Raw genomic sequence first — 11,655 nt, forward strand, 5'->3', positions numbered from 1 at the left:
AATACCTCATTTTCCTCTCTTTGTCACCCTCCAATCAATCATCTACTAATAATGACAATTAGCAACTTTGACCATGAATACATAGTAGATAATGATGTGGCCCATAGACCGTAACAACCTGCCATTCTATCGAAGCTTGATTATTTTAATGAGCTAAAGGAAAAATCTGTGATTTTCTTCGTGTCTATTTGAAGATGTGTATGATTGACTGAACCCAACCTACTAAGTAGGAGGTGTCAAGTTTTGTTTGTTCTTATAAATTAGTATCCTTGGGTTAGCCATAGATAAGAAAAAGGCACCGAAACCTTAGTATAGGTTCTAGACTTATATTGAATGCATGACATTATTATTATTATTATTATTATTACATTTCATTTCATAGGCCTACTACTACATATATATAACAAAACCATGATTAATGCATACATTTTACATAGGGCGACACTCATTATTGACTGGCATTTAAAATGAAACCAATTCGTTAAATTGCACACAACATTAACATTATTAGTTCATTGGTTTGATTACTACTAATTAACAAGTTACACAAGCCCAAGAGAAGCATTCATCCATCCATCCATGGGCAGTAGTAGTAGGGGGGGTGGGATGGGTGAATTAATAATAATTCATACATACACTGACTGACTGCATCCACCAAAACACAAACGGCTGCTTGCTGCATTCTCAAACAAATTCAGTAAAATAGGAGGAGGAGGATGAGGATGAATTTGACATTTCATGGCGCCCACAAAATGAAGCATGTAAAATGATGATTCAAATTTCAAACGATACGTGTACACATACATACTATACTGTTCGTGCAGTCCAATTCCCGTAGGGCCTCCAAACACGTTATTTTTCTGGGATACAACTAGCGTAAGATCGAGGATAAATCAATATATATGTCTACATATATGCACATGAAACAATGTGTGGAAGGTCAATCATCAGTCAGTCACACGGCTTGCTTGCTGTCTGGAAGCAGAGGCAGAAGCAGCAGAGGCAGAAGCAGCAGCAGAAGAAGAAGAAGAAGAAGAAGAAGAAGCAGAAGAAGCAGCATGAAGAATGAGGAATGAAAGAAGACGAAGAAATCCGTTCTTTTTATCCCATCCGTCCATGCATGCATGCTGTATGGGTTACAGAGACGTCGCACTTCCATATATATATATATATATATAAGAGCCCAGCAGCTTCACCATCTTAATTTAGTTGGAAAATACTGTTGAAAATAGAATCCAAAAACATTACAGCATGATGAGATGCCATGGTCACCATGGAGTGGTGATGTTACGTATGATTAAAGAAGCTAAAAAAGATTGATTGAATGAATGAATGAATGTAGGGATGGGAAACATGCATGAGGGATGATTGACAATTGAAGTCCATGGAGGACGTCTTATATTTAATGATGGAAATGTAAATTATGAACAACAACAACAACAGCCTTGAACGTTTGTTAGTTCCATTGGATTTATGTTAAATGTGTGTGTATACCTTTTCTATAAGGGACAGGTAGTAAGGTTTCACTTCCTCCACGTTTACACGGACTTTGCTCTTGCTGTACAGATCGTATTGACTGCCCTCCCAACAAAACAAGCAAAATCATTATGCAAATTTCCGGTTAATATTAAAACAGGGTCCAATCACCCGATAGATAGATAGATAGATATAGCTGAAAGGAGTCATGTTATGTATTCAGACTATTTATTTATTGTATTGTATAATGATTACTTGAATCGTTTGAGCCATGGCAACATGGATCGATCAAAATCATCCAACAGGTAGTCGTAGCGATTGCAACGATGCAGGGCTAGCAAAACATTAATTAAGTTAGTTTTGTCTCAACGTCTCAGATCTGTCTGTATATTATAATATTCTTCATTCTGGGTTTTTATAACGTGTACAGCAGCAGGGATTCAGATGGTACCGTAAAACGAATGGTATCTTATAATGAAGAGCGCTTGTTGTGGTAAGGACGTTGCGTTGCCCTTCATAACCTGAAACATTTAAACCATGGACCTTCTTAGCATGAATTAATTTATTATTAGGTCAATAAAGGGGAGGGGAGGGGTGTTCGCGTAAGAGTAATCAAAGCACAGGAGATCTAGTAGAGAGAGAGAGAGAGAGGTTGGGTGTCAGGAGACCTGATACATGTATTCATCATGACCCCAGGACATGGTGACATTGTCTAATCCACAACCTTCCTCATATATGCCATGCTCAGAATTAAACTTCGGATTGTGATGATCTGCATTTTTCGCAAAGTGCTGGCGAAAGGAAGGATTGATCATCGTTAATCAAAGGTTAAACCCAGGCACAGTAAATGTCGGAATGAATCTGAAACTTACGGGATATTAAGGATCAAACAGACAAAACAGATTGATTGATAGATAGGTAGATAGATAGATACACAGACAAAAGGCTGTCCTGTCCATTAAGGATCGACACACACACACACATACGATATATACCTGTGAATGAACCACGGCAGGATCAAACGGACAGCCCAGCGGGAATGTGTCTCCTGATAATTTAATTACGTGTCAGATAATTAGGTATAAGTGTTAAACACTCGTTGGCGGTTTGCGAGGATGAATATATGATGATGATTAAACATGATCAGATGAGATTTTACCTACAACAGCCCACTGCGGTTGCTCACCGAAAGCGGGGTGGAGCAGGACCTTCCCCAAATCTAGTGGAGGATGGGAAAGCAATCAACGAACAGATTTAAGGCGGGTAATCATCGGAAAAGCAGCAAAAGTAGTGGAGAAGAGAAGAAATGAAGGAATTAAAAGAAGATTGAATGAATAGATATATTGGTTTGGGTGTAATTACCGTGGATGAGGCCGGTGAGGTGGAACCAATCGTGGTGGGGCTGGGGGTAATCCTTCCTGATGGCCTCCGCAGTTTGCAGGAGGTGCTCGATTTGGGGCTCATCCAGGTCGGGATCGCTCTCATCCACGTACTCGTTCAGCAGCTCACAGCACTCCCAGATGCCCATCACGCTCTTCTCCAGCTTCCCGTATGCACTTCTCATTGCCGTCGCCTAATCCTCCTCATTATCATCATCAGTAATCAATGTTAAAAGTATTGTAATCCTTTGATCGTCTTTAAATCCGGATTATTACTATTATTATTACTAGCTTACAAATTCATAGGTTTGATTGATGTGGTTGAGCCTATAAGTCTCTTCCACGCCTGATCGCCTTTCATGAGCAGCAGCTGCCTCATCATCATCATCATCGTCTTCGTCATAAACCCTATATTCAGGCAGACATACAATCTGGCATGTTAGTAAGTAAAACTAGTAAATAATAGGAGGAATCATCAATCCTTTCATCAATATAAATGCAACCTCATTCAAGTAAAAGCCCCGGCCCTAATTTATGTATCCATGTATGTGCATATGGTATACCTGAAGGCTTGACCGAAGGCATTGGTGGTGGCAGGAACGTAATTATGAAGATATAATCCGGTGCTGCTGCTGATAGACGCTGTCATAGGTTGAGTATCAGTAATGGTAGGAGGAGGAGGAGGAGGAGGAGGAGGAGGAGGTGCAGGGGCGGTGATGAGATCCATATCCATATCCATATCCTATCTATCTCTTTCTTTTGGCTCACTAATTAATTAGACTTAGCAGAGCAGATGGGTTGGCGTAAATTATTTATGATGATTCATGGATTCGGGGAAGAAGAATGAGAGGAAGAAAAGGAAAGGGGGAGGAGATGAGACGGAGTCCGTCCGTCCGTCCGTGAGTGAGTGAGTGAGTGCAGAGAGAGAGAGAGAGAGAGAGAGAGAGAGAGGGAGCAGAGAGCAGAGCAGACTTCTGTTTTATTTATTTGGAATGTAACTGCTGCTAATTATTCTTCTCCTTCCCTCCCTCCCTTCCTTCAACCTTCCTTCCTTAGGCTTATTTTTTGTTAGTAAATTGTGTTGTGTTAAATGTATGTATGTATATTATTAGCAATATTATATATATTTAGTAGATTATGAGTATGAATGGGATATGGATCCATCCATCCATCCATCCATCCAATGCGAATAGATTGAATGAATCTCTCTCCCTTCTTTTCCGCCTTTTCAGTGGAATATTTGCAAGAAATATATATTATATATATATATAGTAAACGTGAAAGCGCCAAAAGCAAACAGAAACGACGGATTCTTTTCTCTTCCTTTTATTTTACGTTTTAAAATTTACATACAAAGTGGGTTTTCTATTTGTTTTTTGAGAGGGGAGAGGATGGATGATGTGGCATGGCATATTCGAATTGGGTGCATGCATGCATGCATGCAGGTGCAGGTGCAGGTGTAGGTCCAGGTCCATACCATGAGTGTTGTATGAATATTGTGTCTCTGTCCTGTATACATATATATAATGATATATGCATATACATTAACTACGCAAAGTATGAATTCTTTTTTGTCTATGCAATGAAAAAAGTTGTTATGCCCCATTATTATAACATGAAATAAGAATAAAAATGAGAGTTTCTAACGACATATTATTGTCACAGGACAAATAATGGCAATACCCTCATTCTCCACTTGGCCTCCCTTTGGGCACGGGTCGGTTAGTTTTACTTACAAGCATTCAAAGAGTAGATTGGTTTGCCACATAACTTGATAATGCCACATCACTTGATAAGGCATAGCCTTTAAGTTGTTGGACTAATTAACTATATATATGTAGAGAGAGAGAGAGAGAGTTTGTTGGTACTCTCTTTCTCTCTAGAGTCTCTCCACATAATATATTGCCTTGAATACTTTGTTGGGGATCATCTCTAACCTATTGCCCACATTAGCGTGTTAAAATATGTAGAATGTAACACGTTAGTAATCTCTCTCTTTCTTTCTCATAAATGATGCCTTTCCTTACGAAACAATACACCATCAAAACTAACTTATAACCAACTTAGAGCTCTGAGAATCTAAATACTACAAACTCAACCTAACACTCCACCAAGAAAAAAATTCAACCTGATCTAATAAACAAAATTGTCACGTCAGGTGCTCCCTTCAACCTTTGAAGGTATGCTCTAATTCCATGCTTGCTACCAAATACAAAATCATTGCACATATCCCGATTATATTGCAACCCCCAATATTGCGAAAATAGGATAAGTATCTCCATCTCTAATTTTGGGTTGACATTTGTAAATTATGCAAACATCTAAGTCTATCTTGACATCAAATAACAATGTGATAAAAGTTGCTAAATCGCAGATATGTAGCCCGTTATAAGAATGGATGCGTATTATCTTCCACTTGAATAATGCAAAAGAAGCAATTGTGATGAGATAAAACTTGCTAAATCAGATATATCTAACCCTAAACCTAACAACAATAAAAAATATGAGTGGATGAGTATCGTCTTCTACTTGAATAGTGTTAGGAAACAGGTCCCTCCGGATGGGAAGTGAGAAGAACTGTGTTGATGAGCAACTCGGCCGAGGCCGAAACCGGAAATTGTGGAGATAGCCAACACGGAAGGGCTAAACTTGTAAATAGTCGAAAGGTTACATTGGTATATAAGTACTTAGGGCAATCATGTTAGATAAGCGCGTTATTGAAAAGTTACTGTTGACGAGGTTGTTGCCTCTATAACTGTGAGAGTGAATGAGTGTGAGTGGAAGTGTGTGAGCTCCATAGCCGCCTGTTGGCGAAGCAGGATCTCGAGGTCGTTGCCTCTGAGATCTCTGATTGTATTCCTTTCTCTCATAGTGTTCTGTTTCGGATTTTGTGGACTCCACGTGGTTTTTCCCTGTTCGGGTTTCCACGTTAAAATCTGTGTCATTCTCAGTTTTTGTATTCTGTTTTTCCTTTCCATTAGATTGACTATTATTCCGCACACATACAACCGGTTGTAGCCGGCAATGATTTTAACTTCAAATAGTGCAAAAGATACAATAGCTCTCTTTGAGAAATTTTCATACATATTTTTTACTATATGTTTGGCCCCAATTTGGGGGGTTATACACATTTACATTATCTTTATAACTTTTGAATTGGTCGTGTGTGAACATCGGCAAGAGTTGGTCTTCTGTTGGGTGGAAGGGCTACAACACTCATTTGTTAAATATGGATATGAAAGTAATCGAGAAAGAGGAAAGCAACTGCCAAGCGCCTTTATGATGAACCGCCTTCAACCTTCATTCGTAAGGCCAACCACTAAAGCTTCATAGGGTCTTTTTGTCTAGGTGCTGGTAGTCCACATCTTCACATACATGTTTATTTTACCGAGTCTTTCTCCGAGATAGTGCCCAAATTGTTACGTCTTTCATGCGGGTCGGAACTTACCCGACAAGGAATTTCGCCATCATAGGACCATTATAGTTACGGTAGTTGTTCACCTGGCTTCAATTGTCGGCCCACCCGCCATCAGGTCATCGACTCCCTTGACCTTCTGGCACTAGGCAAGCGTAAGCCCCCATACATGGTCTCACGACTTTGTGGAGACCTATGTTTTTGGTAAATAGTTGCTTGGGTTTGGTCGCCCAAATGACCTAAAAGTCACTTATCAATAAGAATTGGTCCCAAACATCTCATAACGAGATAGAACTTTTGGCGGCTCGATCTCTTCTCTCCATTTTTCTACAAAGTTTTCTCTGGTGTCTCTCTCCTCAAAAAACAACCCATTTCCTGTGTTGGAGCAACCGACCACACCATCACATCTATTCCAGTATATGCATCGCTATGCAACGTCTATGTGTCACTATGAAACAACTATTCCACATCACCAATTGCATTGTATAATGGCAATCTGTAAATGTTGTGGGCATCGATGTCCATAATGACATTGTTGCGTAAACATGCCCCTGTATGCTACTCGAGTGGGGTCGTGGGGGACCTGAACTAGAGAGGATGTGGTGCAAGAGGAGAAGACACTTTGGTCGTCATGATAGAAGCTTCAAAGACGATGTTGATTTCGAAGAAAATAAGTGTTCAGAATCAAACTCAACTTAACCTAGTGTGGGAACACATCCTAAGAATATGTGAACTGTGTGAACACACCACCACTATGTAACATAACTAATGTGTCATAGGAGTAACATTCTATGACTGTACATAGTAATTACGGTAGTTAAGGTTTCCCTGCCTTTCTTGAGAGGTCGCTTTAGTAAGAGAATGTAGAGAGAAGGTGACTATATAAGCACCTTCCTCTTTCCTTTGTAACTGTTGGTTGTCTTTCATTTTCTTGTGAATATGTAGTTTCTATTTTCTGTCTATCTTGTGTTTATTTTGTCTTCTCTCATACACACACACACCCCTCTAATCTATTTCCGCACTACATAATCACATACTTGATTATTTACATGGTATTAGAGAGGTCTAGTGGCTTGATCTAGCCCATCCGCATAGGTTGTGTCATATGCAGACCTTCAAGAAGAACTAGCTCATCTAAGAAAGACAAAGAAGAAAACCCATTTTCACCACCATGAATACACAAATGGGCAACACTTTGCATATTGGGAATACAAGATTCACAAATACCTTGTCGGCCAAGGCTATTGGAGTTATATCGAAGGAGCACAAGAAATGAAACCCAACCCAACACACGACGAGTACCCAACATGGGAGCAAGCGGCAAGTCGAGTGTTGTATTGCTTGGCGTCCTGAGTTCACGACCACATGCTTGACTACATTCGAGAAGCAAAGATGGCAAAGAAGCATGAGAGAATCTCAAGAAAATTTTCGTGGCGAACACGACCGCACGAAAGCGTCAACTTTGCCAAGAGTTGAACAATGTCCAACAGAAGGACATGTCGATCACAAGCCACACCTTGAAGTTCAAGGAGCTATGCGACTCACTCGGCTCAATCAATGTCAATGTTGGTGAAGACGAGATGGTGCAAATATGCCTCTACGGCCTAGCACCATGGTTCGACAGCATGAGAATTGTCATTCTAGCAAGGGAGAATCCACCTTCTATCTTCGACCTTTAGTCTATGCTACTTGTTGATGAAAATCATGTCCGGACAAGGAGCACTGCCTCGAAAGGACACATGCTCTACTCACATTCGAAGGGTGGTAGAGGATAGAGTCACAGAAGAAGAGGCTGCTTCAGCCAAGAAAGAAGCAGATGAGGTCCGTTTCATGAGGTCAACTCCTACTTTTGGCAAGAAAGTGGGAACACCCGTGGAACATTCGGCAGAAGGGGGGGTTTTCATGCCGGAACAAGCTGAAAAAACAATCCCGTGGGATGCAGATATTGTGGCAAACTTGGCCACCACAAGGAGGAGTGCCGAAGGAAGAAGAGGGAGTGGATTTCCACAAGCCGACAACTCACAAACTATGTGTAAAAATAGCGTGCGGAAGCTTGTAGACACAACCGGTTCTCTCGGACAACAACCGAAAATAGAGTGAAGGTTTAATGGAAGCTTGAATCTCTCTCTCTCTCTCTCTCTCTCTCTCACACACACACACACACACACACAATAACTCTATTTCAAAATACTCGATAACTCTGTACATACAAATGTGCTTTAGAGCACTTTTTATGCAAGTCCTTAAAAGGATTGATAGAAGTATTGACAAGTACTTCAATGCTCGTACCGAACTAATGACACTAACTACCTAGTGGACTACGAGCGTAGGCCTCCAACGGCCTACCGGTTCGCACATGGGTCTAGTTCTTGGATCCGGCTCACTGATCGAGCTCACCTTACTAGAAACTGATCCTACTCTCCTTACCGAAAACTGATCCTTTATCTTCATGGTGTAGTCAGTAACCAATATGTCCTGCATCATCTCTTTCCATAGGGCGAAGTTCTTCCCATTGAACTTCCGGATTCCCACATTTGAGCCAGACTGTGTCGCCATTTTTTGGAAAGTAGATTTTGGTTTCCCTTCTCAATCTTTTTTGCTTTTCGTTGTCACTCGACAACAAGCTCACTGTGATACCACTTGTTGATGATATGGTGGTGGGCAGCAAATGATGGGCAACCTGCAATGGGATGTGTACAGCAAACAACACAGAAGAAGAAAAAAGACAGGCGATAGACACCAATTAACCTTCATTGGAAATTTTCTGTTATTCTCTTCTCTGTAACTCTTTTCACTCCAAGGGCGTATACAATGTTAGGGTTGAGCTTTACATACTCAAACCCTAACTCGAAGACATGTTCACACTAAAGATACAAAGTGGAAGGAGTCAACCTTTTATGGCAACAATTGTAACATAATATCATAATTGGTGGCCCCAAGTATGGTCTTTATGCTAAGTTGGAAAAGTGCCCGTTTGATTGCAAGGAAGTTGAGTTTTTCAGTTTATATCGTTGCAAGTAATGGAGTTTCTATGGATCTGGCAAAAGTTCAAACTGTGTTAGATTGACAGATGCCAAGTTCTCTACATGATGTATAATGTTTCTTGGGGTTTGCAATTTTTTACTGAAAGTTTATCAAGAATTATTTCAAGATAGTCCTCCCACTTATCCAACTTACACAAAAAATTGGCTCATTTATATGGACTGTAGACGCCAACAAGGCATTTATTGTTCTAAAATGTGCATTTACATCAACTCATGTTGCTCTAGAGAAACCATTTATTATTAAAGTTAATGTATCCGATTTTGCACTCGGGAGTGTTCTATCACAACCAGAAGAAGATGGCGAGCTTCATCCCGTATTTACATGGTTGGACATTTTGGCATCCTTAAAATGTTAGAATTAGTTACTCGATCATTTTGGTGGCCTCGGATCCATAATTTTGTGGAAGATTATGTACGCACATGTGGCATTTATTGTTAGACAAAGATACGTTGTCATCACCCCTATGGATTATTGCATCTTTACCAATCCATGAACGACCTTGGCAATCTATTTCCTTAGATTTTATTACAGGTTTGCCACTTTCTAAAGTTTTTGATGCTATTCTAAAGTAGTTGGTCAATTTATGAAGATGACACATTTTATACCATATCTGAAGAGCATCAATAGCAACGAAACAATTAATCTTGTTATGAGATAAGTTTTTTCACTTCATGGTCTCCCATATAGCATTATCAGTGAGTGATCTTGTGCCTCAATTTGTTCTAAGTTTTGAAGGCATTTATTCTCGTAACTCGAGATCTCTTGCAAGCTCTCTTCTAGTAATCATTCACAAACTTATCATCAAAATGAGCTCATTAATCAAACATTAGAACAATATATTCGTTGTTTGATTAACTACCAATAGGATGATTGGACTGATATTTTGCATTTTGTTGAGTTTGCATACAATAATTCAGTGCAATCTTCTACTAAGGTTACACCATTCTTCGCATATACTTGTTATCATCCCCAATGGTCTTTTTTGGAGCTTTGTTTAGTTTCTATGAATCCAAATGCAAAACATTAGTTATCTCAACTGTAGTCTATGACAAATTCAAGTAAAGGTGTCTAATAATTTACAACAACTAGTAGCATCCCACAAAAACTCTACAAATCGTCATCAATTCACTTTGGCGATTGTGAATGGTTATTGCGTCGACATGACCTTGTGATAAATTCGATTATGAGCGATTGGGACCATTGAGGTGACTTTCCTACTTGATCTCCATTCGCATATGTGACTTCACCCAATGTTTCATTGTTCTTGTCTCAAACATTGTCCCACAAGTTCTATTCGTAAGTGCGTGATACGACTGTCACCGCCTATCCAACTTGATAATGGTCTCGAATATGAAGTTGCAATGGTTCTCAACACCGAGATCCTACACAATAAATTATATTATTTGGTAGATTGGTTCAGTTATGATCGAACATGGGAACCTACTGAGAATTTAGCCAATTCTTCAGATTTGGATAAAGAATTTCATCATCAATACCCCAACAAACCTGGTCCTATTGCAACCATGATGACTCCTACAACTCGTCGTTTTAGGGTGGGAAATAGTATGATGGCCACCATGTGATGGCTAGGCTTGAATTTGTGACCTATGTGTACATAGGTCAATGACTTAACCATTAACCTATCTCATATACATCTATGTATTATGGTTGTAACATAATATCATAATGGTATAACCCTAGAATAATCTAGAGCTTCCTACCTTCCTAGAACTTCCCATAACATTTTAGAATTCCCTAAAACTTTTTGGAACATTCTAGAAAACCCTAGAATGCTCCATGACCCACTATATAATGAAGCCCCCTCACTCTTGCCGAACCATTCCGGTTCAATACCAATCTCACGTTCTCCAAGTAAGCTCTCTCTTGTATCCCTTTACCTTAATACATATTTCCTTTCATAATTACTTTCTCTCTCTCATTCTCTCTCACTCACTCTATCCATTGCTATCTCGTCGATCCCTTTCATCTATCACTCTTTCTATTGCTATTTTGTCTCAGTTTAGAGAGAGAGAGAGAGAGGAAGGACATTTAAGAATAGTTCATACCTATTGACTTTGGTCATCCCCTTGATTCTAGGCACCCCTTGACTTTGGGCTCCCTTCGACTTTGTGCTCCCTTTAAGTGTGAGGATCCTTCAAGTCCAGGACCTAACATTCGGGCCTTCTCAGCTCTTGTGAGCTCCCTAGCCTAAGACCCTCGTGGTCCTGCTCGAGTAGCACACACTTTATCACAACAACGATGGAAATAATAAAGAGATATCCATGATTAGTTACCACTAGTAACATTATTTTACCTAGTGGTAAGTTGTTAAGAGTATTA

General features: G+C 39.8%; 1 protein-coding gene across 1 annotated transcript; it reads right to left on the reverse strand.

Moving 5' to 3' along the window:
- Nucleotides 1-1,096: 1,096 nt before the first annotated feature.
- On the reverse strand, nucleotides 1,097-3,594 carry LOC147855402 (inositol oxygenase 1-like). Its single transcript, XM_087330069.1, has 10 exons — nucleotides 3,419-3,594; nucleotides 3,152-3,263; nucleotides 2,839-3,049; nucleotides 2,636-2,695; nucleotides 2,472-2,524; nucleotides 2,145-2,267; nucleotides 1,928-1,997; nucleotides 1,732-1,810; nucleotides 1,495-1,576; nucleotides 1,097-1,219 (listed from the first exon to the last, which is right to left on the reverse strand). Exons 1-10 carry the CDS (start codon nucleotides 3,592-3,594, stop codon nucleotides 1,193-1,195), a joined length of 993 nt encoding a protein of 330 aa, XP_087186195.1. The 3' UTR covers nucleotides 1,097-1,192.
- Between the last annotated feature and the right edge of the window lie 8,061 nt (nucleotides 3,595-11,655).

The sequence above is a fragment of the Azolla caroliniana genome, unplaced genomic scaffold (genome assembly GCF_043228905.1).
Source record: "Azolla caroliniana isolate FFs.n. ecotype wild unplaced genomic scaffold, voAzoCaro1.0.p SCAF_14, whole genome shotgun sequence".
Classification (NCBI taxonomy): Eukaryota; Viridiplantae; Streptophyta; class Polypodiopsida; order Salviniales; family Salviniaceae; genus Azolla; species Azolla caroliniana.

Excerpts from the sequence above, each read along its gene's own strand:
- LOC147855402 (XM_087330069.1), bottom strand. The coding sequence starts at position 3,594 with ATGGATATGGATATGGATCTCATCACCGCCCCTGCACCTCCTCCTCCT. Across the intron at positions 3,264-3,418 it reads GCCTTCGGTCAAGCCTTCAG|GGTTTATGACGAAGACGATG; the intron begins GTATACCATATG and ends GCCTGAATATAG. Across the intron at positions 2,525-2,635 it reads ACCGCAGTGGGCTGTTGTAG|GAGACACATTCCCGCTGGGC; the intron begins GTAAAATCTCAT and ends TTAAATTATCAG.